The sequence below is a fragment of the Procambarus clarkii genome, chromosome 5, assembly GCF_040958095.1.
Source record: "Procambarus clarkii isolate CNS0578487 chromosome 5, FALCON_Pclarkii_2.0, whole genome shotgun sequence".
Lineage (NCBI taxonomy): Eukaryota > Metazoa > Arthropoda > Malacostraca > Decapoda > Cambaridae > Procambarus > Procambarus clarkii.
The window spans coordinates 13,873,455-13,896,673 of NC_091154.1; the positions used below are offsets into that span (position 1 = coordinate 13,873,455).

Here is a 23,219-nt window from a genome sequence, read left to right on the forward strand (position 1 = left end):
ACGTAAGATTTCCAACGCAAATGCTTAGCTGTACGGATGGTCCTACGGGCCACTGCACTTGCTTTCCAAAACAAAATAAAAGAATCAGCCGTCTGTCGGCGTCTGTGTTTCTTCCAGGCTGCACGCTTACAGCAAACAGCCCGAGCACACTCCGCATTGCACCAGGGAACACACTTCCGCGTGCCCCGGGAGGTAGAGCGAGGAATAGAGCGGACGGCAGCGTCAAAGACGGTGTCATGAAATAGGAGGAGGGCTCGAGGGTTAGGCAGAGTGGAGAGGTCAGTTGAGAGTAGCACGGTGGGTGAATAGGTTCCATTCAGCCTTGGCAAACTGCCACCTAGGGAAGGAGAGAGAAGGGTGAAAAGAGAAATAGGTAACAAGGATGGTGAAATGGTCACTGTTATAGAGGTCATCAAGAACCCGCCACGTGAAATCTAAGTAAAGGGACGACAAGCAGAGAGAATGATCAAGATCGGAAAGGGTACGAGTGCAGGAGTCAACATGAATGGGTTCACCAGAATTCAAAAGAGACAGGGAAGAAGAGAGGACGAACGGTTCGAGAAGGCGGCCTCGGGTATTTGTCAAAACATCACCCCAGAGGGTATGTCGACAGTTGAAGTCACCCAACAGGAGCACAGGCTCTGGCAAGGAGTCCAGTAGGTGCTTAAGATCAGGAAGGGAAATTAGGACATTTGTTGGGGAGATAAATGGAACAGACCGTATAGCATTTACTCACAAAGACACGGGCTGCAGAACATTGGATAGGTAATTGAAAAAGTAGGGGGACGAAGTACGAATCAAGAGAGTAGTAGAGTTATGGGCCCCAGCAAGAGCTGGGGGGCGGGAGCGGAGAGAAAGGAATAACCTGGAAAGTGACCAGGTGAAAGTGACAAAGCGGTGAAAACTGTGTAATCAGAAGTTGGAGTTCATGAAAATTGGCATTAAAGCCACGAATATTCCAATGAAGAATAGACATTGTCAAAAGGAGAGAGGACAGCAATAGAGAACAATGAAGAAACAAAGGCAAAGAATGAAGCATATTAAAGAATCTCAGGATCAGGATCAGTGAAATCAGGGTTAGAGAGCATAGGTAACCCTAGTAAGAATGGAGTTAAGGGAGTGGGAGGACAGATTTTAGGTGGACGGACAGGGTCCGGAGGAGGAGACAACCGAGAGGAGCTGTGAAGGACAGCAGGAGGGGGGGGGGGGGAGAAACCGGGGAGCACACCTCAGCAAAGGCAGCAACCTAGAGGGAAGCGGGGCTAAAGAAACCTCTATAGCTGGGACTGGGGGGCCCGACTACCAAAACGGGACGGGACTTGGTCCCCACACATGGGACATAGAAACACACAGTACTTGTGCATTTGAGGGCACCATGCCCGAACTTCCAGCACTTATTACAAAGTCTAGGAGAGGGAATGTACTCCTGAACGGAGCATCTGGCACCAGCAAGAATGACACAGGACGGAAGGGTCCTACTATCAAAGATGAGTTTCACAACTCGAAGGGGCTGACGGCGCCGACCATGAGGAGGTCGAGTGAACGTGTCCACCTGGAGGACAGGATGGCCTTGGGCTTCGAGGATATGTTTAATATCCTCATGGCAGTCTTTTAGGTCCCTAACACCAGTTGCAACATGGTGCGGGAGGAGAACAGTGCCAACACTGGCATTTAACCGAGCTTTTTTGGAGACCTGAACAGGGTCTCCCGAAATACTGGACAATGCTGCTAAGCTGGTAGCTGCATCCTGAGAACGAGCAGCGACAACACGTGTACTGATATGGGTGGGGTTAAAAGTAACAGAGGCATCCACCGAATCAGCAAGGTGTTTATGAAGAGAGAAATCGTCAGGAAGTGTAGAATCCAGATGGTTAAGATCAAAGTATTTAGCATTTGGTCCCACATAGCGGGACCAAATAAGACATGGTAGAGACGGAGCTGTGCCATGGGACGAGGTGGTCACCAATGGGGGCTTGGGACTCGAACCTACCACAGAGGAGGGAGGGGAGTGGGGGGGGGGAGTAGTCTGGTCTGGGCCCAATGTAGCGGGGGCTACAGAACCCGGTCTTCCATCACAGTCCGACACAGGGTCCTGGTCGCCCATCCCAGGAGCCTGGGTAATAGAGGTCATATCAATATCCATGTCGTGTATTTTAGAAAGGTCTGGGGCCTAGAACCAAGGAAAACCACCTACCAGGGCAGCCAGGGACGCCAAGCATGGGCCAGTGCAGGAAGGTGTGCATCGTTCCAGTGGTGCTCCCCTTTTTAACAGGGGAGTCCTACTGCTTCGTCCATTCTCCTAAACTGGTTCAAAGACCTCATTCTCCCTATTGCCCCAGCCTGGACACTCAGACATCCACTTAGAGCAGTACCTCATGGTCGACCCCTCCAGCGGGCGGTCCGGTGACTCACAAGGACCCTACGCTTGTGTTCATTCGCACGTACAACCCCCAAAGAGGGGCAGGAAAGGGGGCTGGGGCACCCCTCACCGGTCCCAGAGAGGTGAGGGGGGCTGGGGCACCCCTCACCGGTCCCAGAGAGGTGAGCGTGAGCCCCTCACCACGACAAGGAGACACAGTGGAGGGAGGGAAATAGAAAGTATCCCAGTATTTTATTCAACATTACTTATTCATTAATTTATTTGCAATAATTCAGTTAGGACACCTTGCATGTCATGTGACCCCCGTGGGAGCCAAACGATGCTGTGTTTAATTTTTCTATGTTTTCTTTGTCAGCTGTGAATAATGATCTGTATCCAGGACTCAAACATTGAGAATGACAGTTGTGTCTCATCACAACAGTGGTCAACTTTATCACAACATCTCGAGTCATTCTCAGTTTCTCAGTGGTAGAGGATCTGATACAACTCATTAATCATGCTGATGTTTGAGACATAATCCAAACACTGTCATTTGACTCTCAGTGGGATGGCACCAAACATTTCTTACAACCAAACTTCACTTGACTCTCCTACAAACCTCAACCAACCTATTACCTGCAGAATGTAATGCATGTATCAATTGTTATAGAGGTGCAGAGCTAATGGTGTGGTATGGAGACGAATATGCCTCGGAACTGGGTTTGTCCAGAGAAGTTTTCCAGTGGTGTTCAGGTGACACACTTAAAGGTAAGCTTTATGGTGCTTTATATATTTCAATACTTCTTAAGTATTAATATTTCACAGTGGTAATGAAGTTCTCGACTTAGTTGAAGATCCCAGGTACGATCGCAGAGCAGGACAAATGGTTTGGCACGTTTCCTTTCACCTTATGTCTCTGTTTACCTAGCAGTAAATAGGTACCTGGGAGTTAGGTACCTGGTGAATATTACATCCAGTATAGACGGAACATTCCCTTCCCTCATTCTTGTGGCATACTTAGCGTGATGATACACGAATGTCTCCAGAATGAGGTTTACAAATTTGCCTGTCCAAATGTCCTATGTTCTTTCTTCGTAGGCCTCCCAGTCTATTGCTTTTGAGTTGAAGTTCCCCAGTACCAAAAGTCGTGATTTATGTTTATCTGCTTTTACTATAATCTCTCTCATGAGCATTATGAGGTAATCTTGTTTGTCATGTAGTTCCTCCTTTGTCTATGTGTTGCTGGCTGCTGGGCTGTAAACATTTACGATTATCAGTTTATCATCCTGATTCTAAACGTGCACTGCCATAATGTCAACTTCTCGAGGGGTTTTGGTTATTAACTCTCTTACCTTCAGGTGTTCTTTCATAAGCACAGCCACTCCTGCCCCCTTCCTAGTTTTCCTGTCACGTCTCCAAACTGTGTAACCCCCTTGGGAATCCAACCTCATTTAAAGTATTTTCTTCAAGTAAGTAATTATCTAAAGAAGTCTCCAAGCCGGGAAGGCTATGTAGCACCGTTAAATGTGTGGATATTCAAAACGTGGTAAATATCACTAAGGATGCCAATACAAGAACAAAGCGCATAAGGTGAACAATAACAAAGGTATCCGATTCACCAAGGATTCTATTGAGGGACGGGTGACTGCGAGGGACAGTCGGAAAGCAAGACACACCCACATTCTGGAAGCCAGGACATTCAACAAGGATATGCACAACTGTCAGAAGGACAATGCAGTTTGGACAATAAGGAGCAGAGCGGTGCTCCATTAAGTGCCTGTGAGCTGAACGTTTATGGATAATAAGTAACCTCGCCAGAGCCGTTTCCCACTGCCGGTTATGGGAGTAGGAGGAAGGCCAAGAGGACATGCTACCCTTAAGAGCATACAGCTTGTTACCAGTAACAGAGGACCAGTGAACCTGTCAAAGGGGCACGGATTGAGGTAAATAACTGGGTAAAACTCAAAATAAGAAATACTTTTGCGGGGAAATGGCACAAGTGCGGATAGCCTCCTTCACGGCAGCATCCGAATGTTCATTTAAGTTAACACCAATATGGCTGGAAACCCAGCAAAACTCCACTGTCTTAAATCTGTAAGATGAAACAGATAAGAATAAGAAACAGATAAGAAAAAGCCAATATTGAATTTTGAAATCCCGCACTCGCACCCTCTCAAAGGAGTGTGTGCGAGTGCGGGAGTCAACATGGGCGGCCTCACCAAAATTCAGAAGAGACAGAGAAGAAGAGAGGACAAACAGTTCAAGAAGGCGGCCCCGGGTGTTTGTTAGAGCATCACCCCAGAGGGAATGTCGACAGTTGAAGTCACCCAACAGCAGCACCGGCTCCGGCAAGGAGTCCAGGAGGTCCTTAAGATCAGGGAGAGAAATGTAATGGACTGTATACCATTTAGTAACAAAGACACAAGGCTGCAGAACAATGGATAGGCAATTGAAAAAGTATTAGGATGAAGGAATATCATTACTGATGAAGAGCAGTAGAGTTATGGGCCCCAGCAAAAACCTGAGGAGATAAAAGAGAAGAATACCCTGGGAAGTGACCAGGACCAGCACCAAGCACCGGCTCCTGGAGACACACACCAAGCACCGGCTCCTGGAGACACACACCAAGCACCGGCTCCTGGAGACACACACCAAGCACAGGCTCCTGGAGACACACACCAAGCACCGGCTCCTGGAGACACACACCAAGCACAGGCTCCTGGAGACACACACCAAGCACCGGCTCCTGGAGACACACACCAAGCACCGGCTCCTGGAGACACACACCAAGCACAGGCTCCTGGAGACACGCACCAAGCACCGGCTCCTGGAGACACGCACCAAGCACCGGCTCCTGGAGACACACACCAAGCACCGGCTCCTGGAGACACGCACCAAGCACCGGCTCCTGGAGACACGCACCAAGCACCGGCTCCTGGAGACACACACCAAGCACCGGCTCCTGGAGACACGCACCAAGCACCGGCTCCTGGAGACACGCACCAAGCACCGGCTCCTGGAGACACACACCAAGCACCGGCTCCTGGAGACACACACCAAGCACAGGCTCCTGGAGACACACACCAAGCACCGGCTCCTGGAGATCATCCTGTACTGTGATCATCCTGTGGACGCTGGGTAGTTTGTGTACTGTGATCATCCTGTGGACGGTGGGTAGTTTGTGTACTGTGATCATCCTGTGGACGGTGGGTAGTTTGTGTACTGTGATCATCCTGTGGACGGTGGGTAGTTTGTGTACTGTGATCATCCTGTGGACGGTGGGTAGTTTGTGTACTGTGATCATCCTGTGGACGGTGGGTAGTTTGTGTACTGTGATCATCCTGTGGACGATGGGTAGTTTGTGTACTGTGATCATCCTGTGGACGGTGGGTAGTTTGACCACTGTGATCATCCTGTGGACGGTGGGTAGTTTGTGTACTGTGATCATCCTGTGGACGGTGGGTAGTTTGTGTACTGTGATCATCCTGTGGACGGTGGGTAGTTTGTGTACTGTGATCATCCTGTGGACGGTGGGTAGTTTGTGTACTGTGATCATCCTGTGGACGGTGGGTAGTTTGTGTACTGTGATCATCCTGTGGACGGTGGGTAGTTTGTGTACTGTGATCATCCTGTGGACGGTGGGTAGTTTGTGTACTGTGATCATCCTGTGGACGGTGGGTAGTTTGTGTACTGTGATCATCCTGTGGACGGTGGGTAGTTTGTGTACTGTGATCATCCTGTGGACGGTGGGTAGTTTGACCACTGTGATCATCCTGTGGACGGTGGGTAGTTTGACCACTGTGATCATCCTGTGGACGGTGGGTAGTTTGTGTACTGTGATCATCCTGTGGACGGTGGGTAGTTTGACCACTGTGATCATCCTGTGGATGGTGGGTAGTTTGACCACTGTGATCATCCTGTGGACGGTGGGTAGTTTGTGTACTATGATCATCCTGTGGACGGTGGGTAGTTTGACCACTGTGATCATCCTGTGGACGGTGGGTAGTTTGACCACTGTGATCATCCCGTGGACGGTGGGTAGTTTGACCACTGTGATCATCCTGTGGACGGTGGGTAGTTTGACCACTGTGATCATCCCGTGGACGGTGGGTAGTTTGTGTACTGTGATCATCCTGTGGACGGTGGGTAGTTTGTGTACTGTGATCATCCTGTGGACGGTGGGTAGTTTGTGTACTGTGATCATCCTGTGGACGGTGGGTAGTTTGTGTACTGTGATCATCCTGTGGATGGTGGGTAGTTTGTGTACTGTGATCATCCTGTGGACGGTGGGTAGTTTGTGTACTGTGATCATCCTGTGGACGGTGGGTAGTTTGACCACTGTGATCATCCTGTGGACGGTGGGTAGTTTGTGTACTGTGATCATCCTGTGGACAGTGGGTAGTTTGACCACTGTGATCATCCTGTGGGCGGTGGGTAGTTTGTGTACTGTGATCATCCTGTGGACGGTGGGTAGTTTGTGTACGGTGATCATCCTGTGGACGGTGGGTATTTTGTGTACTGTGATCATCCTGTGGATGGTGGGTAGTTTGACCACTGTGATCATCCTGTGGATGGTGGGTAGTTTGACCACTGTGATCATCCTGTGTACGGTGGGTAGTTTGTGTACTGTGATCATCCTGTGGACGGTGGGTAGTTTGTGTACTGTGATCATCCTGTGGACGGTGGGTAGTTTGTGTACTGTGATCATCCTGTGGACGGTGGGTAGTTTGTGTACTGTGATCATCCTGTGGACGGTGGGTAGTTTGTGTACTGTGATCATCCTGTGGATGGTGGGTAGTTTGTGTACTGTGATCATCCTGTGGACGGTGGGTAGTTTGTGTACTGTGATCATCCTGTGGACGGTGGGTAGTTTGACCACTGTGATCATCCTGTGGACGGTGGGTAGTTTGTGTACTGTGATCATCCTGTGGACGGTGGGTAGTTTGACCACTGTGATCATCCTGTGGACGGTGGGTAGTTTGACCACTGTGATCATCCTGTGGACGGTGGGTAGTTTGACCACTGTGATCATCCTGTGGACGGTGGGTAGTTTGTGTACTGTGATCATCCTGTGGATGGTGGGTAGTTTGTGTACTGTGATCATCCTGTGGACGGTGGGTAGTTTGTGTACTGTGATCATCCTGTGGACGGTGGGTAGTTTGTGTACTGTGATCATCCTGTGGACGGTGGGTAGTTTGTGTACTGTGATCATCCTGTGGACGGTGGGTAGTTTGTGTACTGTGATCATCCTGTGGACGGTGGGTAGTTTGTGTACTGTGATCATCCTGTGGACGGTGGGTAGTTTGTGTACTGTGATCATCCTGTGGACGGTGGGTAGTTTGTGTACTGTGATCATCCTGTGGACGGTGGGTAGTTTGTGTACTGTGATCATCCTGTGGACGGTGGGTAGTTTGTGTACTGTGATCATCCTGTGGACGGTGGGTAGTTTGTGTACTGTGATCATCCTGTGGACGGTGGATAGTTTGTGTACTGTGATCATCCTGTGGACGGTGGGTAGTTGGACCACTGTGATCATCCTGTGGACGGTGGGTAGTTTGTGTATTGTGATCATCCTGTGGACGGTGGGTAGTTTGACCACTGTGATCATCCTGTGGACGGTGGGTAGTTTGACCACTGATCATCCTGAGGACGGTGGGTAGTTTGACCACTGTGATCATCCTGTGGACGGTGGGTAGTTTGACCACTGTGATCATCCTGTGGACGGTGGGTAGTTTGACCACTGTGATCATCCTGTGGACGGTGGGTAGTTTGTGTACTGTGATCATCCTGTGGATGGTGGGTAGTTTGACCACTGTGATCATCCTGTGGACGGTGGGTAGTTTGTGTACTGTGATCATCCTGTGGACGGTGGGTAGTTTGACCACTGTGATCATCCTGTGGACGGTGGGTAGTTTGACCACTGTGATCATCCTGTGTACGGTGGGTAGTTTGTGTACTGTGATCATCCTGTGGACGGTGGGTAGTTTGTGTACTGTGATCATCCTGTGGACGGTGGGTAGTTTGTGTACTGTGATCATCCTGTGGACGGTGGGTAGTTTGTGTACTGTGATCATCCTGTGGACGGTGGGTAGTTTGTGTACTGTGATCATCCTGTGGACGGTGGGTAGTTTGTGTACTGTGATCATCCTGTGGACGGTGGGTAGTTTGTGTACTGTGATCATCCTGTGGACGGTGGGTAGTTTGACCACTGTGATCATCCTGTGGACGGTGGGTAGTTTGACCACTGTGATCATCCTGTGTACGGTGGGTAGTTTGTGTACTGTGATCATCCTGTGGACGGTGGGTAGTTTGTGTACTGTGATCATCCTGTGGACGGTGGGTAGTTTGTGTACTGTGATCATCCTGTGGACGGTGGGTAGTTTGTGTACTGTGATCATCCTGTGGACGGTGGGTAGTTTGTGTACTGTGATCATCCTGTGGACGGTGGGTAGTTTGTGTACTGTGATCATCCTGTGGACGGTGGGTAGTTTGTGTACTGTGATCATCCTGTGGACGGTGGGTAGTTTGTGTACTGTGATCATCCTGTGGACGGTGGGTTGTTTGTGTACTGTGATCATCCTGTGGACGGTGGGTTGTTTGTGTACTGTGATCATCCTGTGGAGGCTGGGCTACTGTGATCATCCTGTGGATGCTGTGCTACTGTGATCATCCTGTGGAGGCTGGGCTACTGTGATCATCCTGTGGATGCTGGGCTACTGTGATCATCCTGTGGATGCTGGGCTACTGTGATCACCTGTGGATGCTGGGCTACTGTGATCATCCTGTGGATGCTGGGCTACTGTGATCATACTGTGGATGCTGGGCTACTGTGATCATCCTGTGGATGCTGGGCTACTGTGATCATCCTGTGGATGCTGGGCTACTGTGATCATCCTGTGGATGCTGGGCTACTGTGATCATCCTGTGGATGCTGGGCTACTGTGATCATCCTGTGGATGCTGGGCTACTGTGATCATCCTGTGGATGCTTGGCTACTGTGATCATCCTGTGGATGCTGGGGTACTGTGATCATCCTGTGGATGCTTGGCTACTGTGATCATCCTGTGGATGCTGGGGTACTGTGATCATCCTGTGGAGGCTGGGCTACTGTGATCATCCTGTGGAGGCTGGGCTACTGTGATCATCCTGTGGATGCTGGGCTACTGTGATCATCCTGTGGAGGCTGGGCTACTGTGATCATCCTGTGGATGCTGGGCTACTGTGATCATCCTGTGGAGGCTGGGGTACTGTGATCATCCTGTGGATGCTGGGGTACTGTGATCATCCTGTGGAGGCTGGGCTACTGTGATCATCCTGTGGATGCTGGGCTACTGTGATCATCCTGTGGATGCTGGGGTACTGTGATCATCCTGTGGATGCTGGGCTACTGTGATCATCCTGTGGAGGCTGGGCTACTGTGATCATCCTGTGGATGCTGGGCTACTGTGATCATACTGTCCACAATATATAAAAACAAATATATATACTTGAGCTTACCTGACAGCCACTGACACTGTAGTAACCTCGATGAGGACAGGAAGCCAGTGGCTTGTCAAAGGTCCCATCATTTGTTCGGATTTTTTCAAGCTGGATTTTAAAATTCAGCGGTTTTGGCATGTATGGCTTGGGCGGGTAGGCGGTTCCATGGGTTTATAAACCTGTGGGTGAAGAAACATCTCCTGTTCTCAGTCCAACTTTGTGGCTTGTTGAACTTGAACCCGTTGTTCCTTGTTTGTGTTACATCTGACCTGATGAACAGGTTGTCCAACCTCCTCCACGTTGTTCAGAAGTACTGTACTATAATAGTACTGTACTATAATAGTACTGTACTATAATAGTAGTGTACTATAATAGTAGTGTACTATAATAGTACTGTACTATAATAGTAGTGTACTATAATAGTAGTGTACTATAATAGTAGTGTACTATAATAGTAGTGTACTATAATAGTACTGTACTATAATAGTAGTGTACTATAATAGTACTGTACTATAATAGTAGTGTACTATAATAGTAGTGTACTATAATAGTACTGTACTATAATAGTAGTGTACTATAATAGTAGTGTACTATAATAGTAGTGTACTATAATAGTAGTGTACTATAATAGTACTGTACTATAATAGTACTGTACTATAATAGTACTGTACTATAATAGTAGTGTACTATAATAGTAGTGTACTATAATAGTGTACTATAATAGTGTACTATAATAGTAGTGTACTATAATAGTGTACTATAATAGTAGTGTACTATAATAGTAGTGTACTATAATAGTACTGTACTATAATAGTAGTGTACTATAATAGTAGTGTACTATAATAGTACAGTACTATAATAGTACTGTACTATAATAGTACAGTACTATAATAGTAGTGTACTATTATAGTAGTGTACTATTATAGTACTGTACTATAATAGTACTATACTATACATACAGGACTCGAGAACAGAGGAAGATGTAGAGGTAAGATAAGTACAATACATAAAGCCACTAATACACACTGTGTTTCAGGCCTAACTTAATATAATTAGGTTAAATGTTTGGTGAGGTAGACAAAACTAAACAATAAGCCAATATATACACTGTACAAGACTTTACGCAACTGATGTACAACTTTTAGGGAAGTGTACCATGAAAATAGTAGGAGAAGGGGAACACGTGTAATTAGGGAAGAATTAAACCTGAGTTATGGAAACATTATTGAATTGTTGAATAGATTTTGAAATACCAGTAAATGCTAGATAACCAATAGACATTTATAAACTGTGGCTGTTGTAACAGTGCACACAGTTACTGTTGGGTAGTACAGTCGGGTTCGTCGTCGACACACAGTAGGGAATTCCTGGTTGGAATCCCAGGAAGGACAGAAATGGTTGGTGTGTTTCCTGTCACGTTATGTAGCTGTTCACCCAGCAGCCAACAGGTACCCTGGAGTTAGCGTGTTGTGGGGTGGCATCCTGGCAGCCAACAGGTACCCTGGAGTTAGCGTGTTGTGGGGTGGCATCCTGGCAGCCAACAGGTACCCTGTAGTTAGTGGGTTGTGGGGGTGGCATCCTGGCAGCCAACAGGTACCCTGGAGTTAGTGTGTTGTGGGGGTGGCATCCTGGCAGCCAACAGGTACCCTGGAGTTAGTGTGTTGTGGGGGTGGCATCCTGGCAGCCAACAGGTACCCTGGAGTTAGCGTGTTGTGGGGGGGGCATCCTGGCAGCCAACAGGTACCCTGGAGTTAGTGTGTTGTGGGGGTGGCATCCTGGCAGCCACCAGGTACCCTGGAGTTAGCGTGTTGTGGGGGTGGCATCCTGGCAGCCACCAGGTACCCTGGAGTTAGCGTGTTGTGGGGGTGGCATCCTGGCAGCCAACAGGTACCCAGGAGTTAGTGTGTTGTGGGGGTGGCATCCTGGCAGCCAACAGGTACCCTGGAGTTAGCGTGTTGTGGGGGGGGGGCATCCTGGCAGCCAACAGGTACCCAGGAGTTAGCGTGTTGTGGGGCGACATCCTGGCAGCCAACAGGTACCCAGGAGTTAGCGTGTTGTGGGGGTGGCATCCTGGCAGCCACCAGGTACCCTGGAGTTAGCGTGTTGTGGGGTGGCATCCTGGCAGCCAACAGGTACCCAGGAGTTAGCGTGTTGTGGGGGGGGGCATCCTGGCAGCCAACAGGTACCCTGGAGTTAGTGTGTTGTGGGGGGGGGGGGCATCCTGGCAGCCAACAGGTACCCTGGAGTTAGTGTGTTGTGGGGGTGGCATCCTGGCAGCCAACAGGTACCCAGGAGTTAGCGTGTTGTGGGGGTGGCATCCTGGCAGCCACCAGCTACCCAGGAGTTAGTGTGTTGTGGGGGGGGGCATCCTGGCAGCCAACAGGTACCCTGGAGTTAGCGTGTTGTGGGGGGGGGGGGACATCCTGGCAGCCATCAGGTACCCTGGAGTTAGTGTGTTGTGGGGGTGGCATCCTGGGAGTCATCAGGTACCCTGGAGTTAGCGTGTTGTGGGGGTGGCATCCTGGCAGCCAACAGGTACCCTGGAGTTAGCGTGTTGTGGGGGTGGCATCCTGGCAGCCAACAGGTACCCAGGAGTTAGCGTGTTGTGGGGGTGGCATCCTGGCAGCCACCAGTTACCCAGGAATTAGTGTGTTGTGGGGCGGCATCCTGGCAGCCAACAGGTACCCTGGAGTTAGCGTGTTGTGGGGGTGGCATCCTGGCAGCCAACATGTACCCAGGAGTTAGTGTGTTGTGGGGGTGGCATCCTGGCAGCCAACATGTACCCAGGAGTTAGTGTGTTGTGGGGGTGGCATCCTGGCAGCCACCAGGTACCCAGGAATTAGTGTGTTGTGGGGCGGCATCCTGGCAGCCAACAGGTACCCTGGAGTTAGTGTGTTGTGTGGGTGGCATCCTGACAGCCAACAGGTACCCTGGAGTTAGTGTGTTGTGGGGGTGGCATCCTGGCAGCCACCAGGTACCCTGGAGTTAGTGTGTTGTGGGGGTGGCATCCTGGCAGCCAACAGGTACCCTGGAGTTAGTGTGTTGTGGGGGTGGCATCCTGGCAGCCACCAGGTACCCTGGAGTTAGCGTGTTGTGGGGGGGGGGGCATCCTGGCAGCCAACAGGTACCCTGGAGTTAGCGTGTTGTGGGGGGGGGGGGCATCCTGGCAGCCAACAGGTACCCTGGAGTTAGTGTGTTGTGGGGGTGGCATCCTGGCAGCCAACAGGTACCCTGGAGTTACCGTGTTGTGGGGGGGGGGCATCCTGGCAGCCAACAGGTACCCTGGAGTTAGCGTGTTGTGGGGGAGGGGCATCCTGGCAGCCAACAGGTACCCTGGAGTTAGCGTGTTGTGGGGGTGGCATCCTGGCAGCCACCAGGTACCCTGGAGTTAATGTGTTGTGGGGGTGGCATCCTGGCAGCCAACAGGTACCCTGGAGTTAGCGTGTTGTGGGGGGGGGCATCCTGGCAGCCACCAGGTACCCTGGAGTTAGCGTGTTGTGGGGGAGGGGCATCCTGGCAGCCAACAGGTACCCTGGAGTTAGCGTGTTGTGGGGTGGCATCCTGGCAGCCAACAGGTACCCTGGAGTTAGTGTGTTGTGGGGGTGGCATCCTGGCAGCCAACAGGTACCCAGGAGTTAGTGTGTTGTGGGGGGGGGGCATCCTGGCAGCCAACAGGTACCCAGGAGTTAGTGTGTTGTGGGGGTGGCATCCTGGCAGCCAACAGGTACCCAGGAGTTAGTGTGTTGTGGGGGGGGGGGGTGGCATCCTGGCAGCCAACAGGTACCCAGGAGTTAGTGTGTTGTGGGGGGGGGGGCATCCTGGCAGCCAACAGGTACCCAGGAGTTAGCGTGTTGTGGGGGTGGCATCCTGGCAGCCAACAGGTACCCAGGAGTTAGTGTGTTGTGGGGGTGGCATCCTGGCAGCCAACAGGTGCCCAGGAGTTAGTGTGTTGTGGGGGGGGGCATCCTGGCAGCCAACAGGTACCCTGGAGTTAGTGTGTTGTGGGGGTGGCACCCTGGCAGCCAACAGGTACCCTGGAGTTAGTGTGTTGTGGGGGTGGCATCCTGGCAGCCAACAGGTACCCTGGAGTTAGTGTGTTGTGGGGGTGGCATCCTGGCAGCCAACAGGTACCCTGGAGTTAGTGTGTTGTGGGGGCGGCATCCTGGCAGCCAACAGGTACCCTGGAGTTAGCGTGTTGTGGGGGAGGGGCATCCTGGCAGCCAACAGGTACCCTGGAGTTAGTGTGTTGTGGGGGGGGGGCATCCTGGCAGCCAACAGGTACCCTGGAGTTAGTGTGTTGTGGGGGGGGGCATCCTGGCAGCCAACAGGTACCCTGGAGTTAGTGTGTTGTGGGGGGGGGGGCATCCTGGCAGCCAACAGGTACCCTGGAGTTAGTGTGTTGTGGGGGTGGCATCCTGACAGCCACCAGGTACCCTGGAGTTAGTGTGTTGTGGGGGGGGGGGCATCCTGGCAGCCAACAGGTACCCTGGAGTTAGTGTGTTGTGGGGTGGCATCCTGGCAGCCAACAGGTACCCTGGAGTTAGTGTGTTGTGGGGGTGGCATCCTGGCAGCCACCAGGTACCCAGGAGTTAGCGTGTTGTGGGGGGGGGGCATCCTGGCAGCCAACAGGTACCCTGGAGTTAGTGTGTTGTGGGGTGGCATCCTGGCAGCCAACAGGTACCCTGGAGTTAGTGTGTTGTGGGGGTGGCATCCTGGCAGCCACCAGGTACCCAGGAGTTAGCGTGTTGTGGGGGGGGGGGCATCCTGGCAGCCAACAGGTACCCTGGAGTTAGTGTGTTGTGGGGGGGGGGGGCATCCTGGCAGCCAACAGGTACCCTGGAGTTAGCGTGTTGTGGGGGGGGGGCATCCTGGCAGCCACCAGGTACCCTGGAGTTAGCGTGTTGTGGGGGAGGGGCATCCTGGCAGCCAACAGGTACCCTGGAGTTAGTGTGTTGTGGGGGTGGCACCCTGGCAGCCAACAGGTACCCTGGAGTTAGTGTGTTGTGGGGGTGGCATCCTGGCAGCCACCAGCTACCCAGGAGTTAGTGTGTTGTGGGGGTGGCACCCTGGCAGCCAACAGGTACCCTGGAGTTAGCGTGTTGTGGGGGGGGGGCATCCTGGCAGCCACCAGGTACCCTGGAGTTAGCGTGTTGTGGGGGAGGGGCATCCTGGCAGCCACCAGCTACCCAGGAGTTAGTGTGTTGTGGGGGTGGCATCCTGGCAGCCAACAGGTACCCTGGAGTTAGCGTGTTGTGGGGGTGGCATCCTGGCAGCCAACAGGTACCCTGGAGTTAGCGTGTTGTGGGGGGGTGGGGGGGGGGCATCCTGGCAGCCAACAGGTACCCTGGAGTTAGCGTGTTGTGGGGGTGGCATCCTGGCAGCCAACAGGTACCCTGGAGTTAGTGTGTTGTGGGGGTGGCATCCTGGCAGCCACCAGGTACCCAGGAGTTAGTGTGTTGTGGGGGTGGCATCCCGGCAGCCAACAGGTACCCTGGAGTTAGCGTGTTGTGGGGGGGGCATCCTGGCAGCCAACAGGTACCCTGGAGTTAGCGTGTTGTGGGGGTGGCATCCTGGCAGCCAACAGGTACCCTGGAGTTAGCGTGTTGTGGGGGTGGCATCCTGGCAGCCAACAGGTACCCTGGAGTTAGCGTGTTGTGGGGGTGGCATCCTGGCAGCCAACAGGTACCCTGGAGTTAGTGTGTTGTTGGGGGGGGGGTGGCATCCTGGCAGCCAACAGGTACCCTGGAGTTAGTGTGTTGTGGGGGTGGCATCCTGGCAGCCACCAGGTACCCTGGAGTTAGCGTGTTGTGGGGGTGGCATCCTGGCAGCCAACAGGTACCCTGGAGTTAGTGTGTTGTGGGGGTGGCATCCTGACAGCCAACAGGTACCCTGGAGTTAGTGTGTTGTGGGGGGGGGGGTGGCATCCTGGCAGCCAACAGGTACCCTGGAGTTAGTGTGTTGTGGGGGTGGCATCCTGGCAGCCAACAGGTACCCTGGAGTTAGTGTGTTGTGGGGGTGGCATCCTGGCAGCCACCAGGTACCCTGGAGTTAGTGTGTTGTGGGGGGGGGGCATCCTGGCAGCCAACAGGTACCCTGGAGTTAGTGTGTTGTGGGGGGGGGGGCATCCTGGCAGCCAACAGGTACCCTGGAGTTAGCGTGTTGTGGGGGGGGGGCATCCTGGCAGCCACCAGGTACCCTGGAGTTAGCGTGTTGTGGGGGAGGGGCATCCTGGCAGCCAACAGGTACCCTGGAGTTAGTGTGTTGTGGGGGTGGCATCCTGGCAGCCACCAGGTACCCTGGAGTTAGTGTGTTGTGGGGGGGGGGGCATCCTGGCAGCCAACAGGTACCCTGGAGTTAGCGTGTTGTGGGGGGGGCATCCTGGCAGCCAACAGGTACCCTGGAGTTAGTGTGTTGTGGGGGTGGCATCCTGGCAGCCAACAGGTACCCAGGAGTTATTGTGTTGTGGGGGGGGCATCCTGGCAGCCACCAGGTACCCTAGAGTTAGCGTGTTGTGGGGGTGGCATCCTGGCAGCCAACAGGTACCCTGGAGTTAGTGTGTTGTGGGGGTGGCATCCTGGCAGCCACCAGGTACCCTGGAGTTAGTGTGTTGTGGGGGCGGCATCCTGGCAGCCAACAGGTACCCAGGAGTTAGTGTGTTGTGGGGGTGGCATCCTGGCAGCCAACAGGTACCCAGGAGTTAGTGTGTTGTGGGGGTGGCATCCTGGCAGCCAACAGGTACCCTGGAGTTAGCGTGTTGTGGGGGTGGCATCCTGGCAGCCAACAGGTACCCAGGAGTTAGTGTGTTGTGGGGGTGGCATCCTGGCAGCCACCAGCTACCCAGGAGTTAGTGTGTTGTGGGGGGGGCATCCTGGCAGCCAACAGGTACCCAGGAGTTAGCGTGTTGTGGGGGTGGCATCCTGGCAGCCAACAGGTACCCAGGAGTTAGTGTGTTGTGGGGGTGGCATCCTGGCAGCCAACAGGTACCCTGGAGTTAGCGTGTTGTGGGGGGGGGCCATCCTGGCAGCCAACAGGTACCCTGGAGTTAGTGTGTTGTGGGGGTGGCATCCTGGCAGCCAACAGGTACCCTGGAGTTAGCGTGTTGTGGGGCGGCATCCTGGCAGCCAACAGGTACCCTGGAGTTAGTGTGTTGTGGGGGGGGGGGGGGCATCCTGGCAGCCAACAGGTACCCTGGAGTTAGCGTGTTTGGGGGGGTGGCATCCTGGCAGCCAACAGGTACCCAGGAGTTAGCGTGTTGTGGGGGGGGGGCATCCTGGCAGCCAACAGGTACCCAGGAGTTAGTGTGTTGTGGGGTGGCATCCTGGCAGCCAACAGGTACCCTGGAGTTAGCGTGTTGTGGGGGGGGGGGGCATCCTGGCAGCCAACAGGTACCCTGGAGTTAGCGTGTTGTAGGGTGGCATCCTGGCCAGGGTCAGTAATGTGACCTTGGAGGGGGGGGGGGGAACCTTGATATAAGCCTAACACATACATATAAGATTTAAATAAATACATTTAAATTTAAAATATTCACTGGCTGCCTGTCCCCTGACAATGATTTTGTTCAGTTATCAAAAGTAGATTATGATTGCACGTGATTAATAATAACCACATGAATGCTTTAAGGTATAGCAACAACAGTATATATGTAGATGAGGAGCCACAATAACATGGCGGAAGAAATGTTGACCAAACCTCACACTAGAAGATGAAAGACGACGACTAAAGCAGTATTTAATAACACCAAATATTAAGTAAATATGCAGAAATTATTAAGTAATGTTCACAATAACAGCAGAACAGTCTGACATGACAGGAGAAGAGGGAGGGAAAATTGGTTGCTCAAAGTTAATAAGGTAGTTCATTGTTTTGTAAACTGGATGAGAGATAATTAGTACAATTGTTAATACCACTATGGAGGTCATTCCACAGTTTAGGACCCTTGATTTGCAGAGCATTTTTGCTTTGGTTAAATCACAATACGATAATCCTCACACAAAGAGTACAGGTGCACAATAAATTCCCACTCATTGGATCAGTATAGTGTTGTATAGGGCCCCTATACAACACCTATATAGGCCCCTATACAGGGCCCCTATATGTGTAGTTGTATAGGACCCCTGTGTTTATGGTACTGAGGAAATGGCTGAAGTGAGAGAGTGAAAACAACAGTTGAATACTTCCATCGTGGTACTGTTAGAACACCAGTTGACATTCTCCTGTACTTAAGGAACTGTTACATGGTACTGTTAAGATGTTGACATTCTGCTGTACTTAAGGAACTGTGACAATACAGTAGTAACCTTCTATTATGGTATCCTGAAATTAGCCCAATGCAATATTCACTTTGTCTTGAAAATAGTATAATTTTCAAGACGGCGCTAGAATGGCAACAGTTAATTTTTCAGAATGGAGCATGAGAACAGTGAATATTTGAATAACTTTGGTTATGCTGAGTAACTTGTATGATTATTGTATACTAATAACATTCAACAGGTTATGACTGTGAAATGCTGAACCTGTTGTGTTCACCTGATCAGTCGCCGCTCAAAGGGAACACCTGTGAGCAGTCACCACTCAATAGGAGCACTGGTAAGCAGTCGCCACTCAAGGGGAACACTGGTGAACAGTCGCCACTCAAGGGGAACACTGGTGAGCAGTCACCACTCAAGGGGAGCACTGGTGAGCAGTCGCCAACCAAGGGGAGCACTGGTGAACAGTCGGCACTCAAGGGGAGCACTGGTGAACAGTCGGCACTCAAGGGGAGCACTGGTGAGCAGTCGCCACTCAAGGGGAGCACTGGTGAACAGTCGCCACTCAAGGGGAGCACTGGTGAACAGTCGCCACTCAAGGGGAGCACTGGTGAACAGTCGCCACTCAAGGGGAGCACTGGTGAACAGTCGCCACTCAAGGGGAGCACTGGTGAACAGTCGCCACTCAAGGGGAGCACTGGTGAACAGTCGCCACTCAAGGGGAGCACTGGTGAACAGTCGCCACTCAAGGGGAGCACTGGTGAACAGTCGCCACTCAAGGGGAGCACTGGTGAACAGTCGCCACTCAAGGGGAGCACTGGTGAACAGTCGCCACTCAAGGGGAGCACTGGTGAACAGTCGCCACTCAAGGGGAGCACTGGTGAACAATCGCCACTCAAGGGGAGCACTGGTGAACAGTCACCACTCAAGGACAGCACGGGTGAACAGCCACCACTCAAGGACAGCACGGGTGAACAGCCACCACTCAAGGACAGCACGGGTGAACAGTCACCACTCAAGGACAGCACGGGTGAACAGCCACCACTCAAGGACAGCACGGGTGAACAGTCACCACTCAAGGACAGCACGGGTGAACAGTCACCACTCAAGGGGAACACTGGTGAACAGTCACCACTCAAGGACAGCACGGGTGAACAGTCACCACTCAAGGGGAACACTGGTGAACAGTCACCACTCAAGGACAGCACGGGTGAACAGTCACCACTCAAGGACAGCACGGGTGAACAGTCACCACTCAAGGGGAGCACGGGTGAACAGTCGCCACTCAAGGGGAACACTGGTGAACAGTTGCCACTCAAGGGGAACACTGGTGAACAGTCACCACTCAAGGGGAGCACGGGTGAACAGTCGCCACTCAAGGGGAGCACGGGTGAACAGTCACCACTCAAGGGCAGCACGGGTGAACAGGAACTTGACACCTTAAAGATTATTACACCAGCAGAAGGAACATCAAATGATAAACTCTTTAACAAGGGTTACATAAACGCTAATTCATCGCATAATGTTTTACAACAAATTGAACATTTTCACAGCAAGACAAATATTCTGAATAGTAGATGTGTCACACAACTCAAAAGATCAAATAAAAATAGATTAATTTTGGAAGATTCTAAAGACAAGTTTGAAGAAGCAGTTGATAATGAATGTAAGTCGGAAATAGTGTCTTTAGGGAGGGAAGGAGGTTACTGCTTTGATGTTCTGCCATTAAATAACAACGGTTCTCAGGTAAATATAACTCAAGTATCAAGCAACATCAGTCATGAACCTGCAGCTGATGTAAATGTGTGTGTAATGAAACCTCACGAGTGTCCAGAGTGTGGGAAAAGATTCACTCAGCTGGGGAGTATGAAGAGACACAGGTTGATACATACAGGTGATAGGCCTCACGAGTGTCCAGAGTGTGGGAAAAGTTTCACTCAACTGGGGAATATGAAGAACCACAGGTTGGTACATACAGGTGAGAAGCCTCACGAGTGTCCAGAGTGTGGGAAAAGATTCAATCACCTGGGGCATATGAAGACACACAGGTTGATACACACAGGTGATAAGTCTCACAAGTGTCCAGAGTGTGGGAAAACATTCACTCAGATGGGGTATATGAAGACACACAGGTTGGTACATACGGGTGATAAGCCTCACAAGTGTCCAGAGTGTGGGAAAAGATTCAAGTGGCTGGGGTATATGAAGACACACAGGATGGTGCATACAGGTGATAAGTCTCACGAGTGTCCAGAGTGTGGGAAAACATTCACTCAGATGGGGTATATGAAGACACACAGGTTGGTACATACAGGTGAGAAGCCTCACGAGTGTCCAGAGTGTGGGAAAAGATTCACTCAGATGGGGTATATGAAGACACACAGGTTGGTGCATACAGGTGATAAGCCTCACGAGTGTCCAGAGTGTGGGAAAAGATTCACTCAGCTGGGGAATATGAAGAAGCATAAGTCAACCCATAAGCCTGATAAAACCTGACAATGTCAGGAGTGTGATTATATTCAAACAAATTGTGATCCGAGAAGGTCAAGGAACTTTATATATGACGGCGCATGTTGGTAAGAGATTCATTAACCTTTGTAATATGTGGAATCATTGACCTCGTATATTTGAAGTTGAATTATATAAATAATTTATATCATTAATTTAATAGTTATACCATATATAACAATTAGGTTTTAATTATTGTTACCAGTATATGACAAGTTTATGGCTGCAAGTAACAGATGGGTGGTAGAGAAGGAAGGAAACTATCAGGGAACAGCGCCAAGCCATTACCACTATATAGCACATGGAAGGGGTCAGGATAAGGATTTGGGATGGGACGGGGGAAAGAAAACTGCCCAACCACTTGGAGGATCGGGGATTGAACACCGACCTGCATGAAGCGAGACCGTCACTCTACCGTCCAGCGCAAGTGTTTGGGTTGGGCGGTGGAGAGTTAGGCCTAATATACAGTTGTGTATAGGTAAGGTCATTAGCCATCTTGAGGTTCCCCATCCAATTACTGGCCAAACTAAACTATGATACATCTGACTGACCAAGTGACACGTGTATCATGCACAGTAAGTTTATTATGTGTACAGCCTGCAGACACCCGTGTACACCAGCCTGCAGACACCCGTGTGTACCAGCCTGCAGACACCCGTGTGTACAGCCTGCAGACACCCGTGTGTACCAGCCTGCAGACACCCGTGTGTACCAGCCTGCAGACACCCGTGTGCACCAGCCTGCAGACACCCGTGTGCACCAGCCTGCAGACACCCGTGTGTACCAGCCTGCAGACACCCGTGTACACCAGCCTGCAGACACCCGTGTGTACCAGCCTGCAGACACCCGTGTACACCAGCCTGCAGACACCCGTGTGCACCAGCCTGCAGACACCCGCGTGTACCAGCCTGCAGACACCCGTGTGCACCAGCCTGCAGACACCCGTGTGCACCAGCCAGCAGACACCCGTGTGCACCAGCCTGCAGACACCCGTGTGCACCAGCCAGCAGACACCCGTGTGCACCAGCCTGCAGACACCCGTGTGTACCAGCCTGCAGACACCCGTGTGTACCAGCCTGCAGACACCCGTGTGCACCAGCCTGCAGACACCCGTGTGCACCAGCCTGCAGACACCCGCGTGTACCAGCCTGCAGACACCCGTGTGTACCAGCCTGCAGACACCCGTGTGCACCAGCCTGCAGACACCCGTGTGCACCAGCCAGCAGACACCCGTGTGCACCAGCCTGCAGACACCCGTGTGTACCAGCCTGCAGACACCCGTGTGTACCAGCCTGCAGACACCCGTGTGCACCAGCCTGCAGACACCCGTGTGCACCAGCCTGCAGACACCCGTGTGCACCAGCCTGCAGACACCCGTGTGCACCAGCCTGCAGACACCCGTGTGCACCAGCCTGCAGACACCCGTGTGCACCAGCCAGCAGACACCCGTGTGCACCAGCCAGCAGACACCCGTGTGTACCAGCCTGCAGACACCCGTGTGTACCAGCCTGCAGACACCCGTGTGCACCAGCCTGCAGACACCCGTGTGCACCAGCCTGCAGACACCCGTGTGCACCAGCCTGCAGACACCCGTGTGCACCAGCCTGCAGACACCCGTGTGCACCAGCCTGCAGACACCCGTGTACACCAGCCTGCAGACACCCGTGTACACCAGCCAGCAGACACCCGTGTGCACCAGCCTGCAGACACCCGTGTGCACCAGCCTGCAGACACCCGTGTACACCAGCCTGCAGACACCCGTGTGCACCAGCCTGCAGACACCCGTGTGCACCAGCCAGCAGACACCCGTGTACACCAGCGTCGTGGGTCACACGAGGACCACCGTGGTGGGACATTATGGTGGTGGCCACCACTGGGACATTATGGTGGTGGTGGCCACCACTGGGACATTATGGTGGTGGCCACCACTGGGACATTATGGTGGTGGTGGCCACCACTGGGACATTATGGTGGTGGTGGCCACCACTGGGACATTATGGTGGTGGTGGCCACCACTGGGACATTATGGTGGTGGTGGCCACCACTGGGACATTATGGTGGTGGTGGTGGCCACCACTGGGACATTATGGTGGTGGCCACCACTGGGACATTATGGTGGTGGTGGTGGCCACCACTGGGACATCACACTACAATAAATTGTTTATTTTAAACTTTTAATTCGTTCCGACAAAATCCATTACTTTATGAGGATGATGTTTTTAGGCGTTTTATGAATTTTTATAAAATATGATTTTTTTTTGAAGTTTGAGAAATATTGTTTTGACTCGGAATTTTTTATTGTATGAATAATGTACAGTTTTGTTTAGGCCTATTTGCCCTGTATTATTATTGTGTATAATGTATAACAACTTTTGTATGGGAAATAATTTTTGTTCATGATTACTCTTAAAATTTGTATTATTGGGACATGTTGTTCTATACTGTACCTCCAGGCCAGTGTTTACACACATTTTGTAATTCATCTTTATTACTTTTTCTTATAATTGTCTGTAAATAAAGTTTAATGTTTTTATAAATTTTTAGTTTACACCTTCCATGGTATGTCCTCAAGACCATTAGTAAACCACTGTAAGATGGTGGTAAACTTTTCCATGGTATGTCCCCAA

At 51.6% G+C, this 23,219-nt stretch overlaps 1 protein-coding gene across 1 annotated transcript in view; it reads left to right on the top strand.

Moving 5' to 3' along the window:
- The window catches only part of LOC138373364 (uncharacterized), a 110,585-nt gene extending 87,815 nt beyond the window's left edge, over positions 1-22,770 (top strand). The window contains exons 8-9 of the mRNA XM_069339564.1: positions 3,030-3,127; positions 18,329-22,770. Coding sequence (XP_069195665.1) covers positions 3,030-3,127; positions 18,329-20,580 — 2,350 coding nt within the window. The 3' untranslated portion in view covers positions 20,581-22,770. The remainder of the gene's footprint in view (positions 1-3,029; positions 3,128-18,328) is intronic.
- The last annotated feature ends 449 nt before the right edge of the window (positions 22,771-23,219 follow it).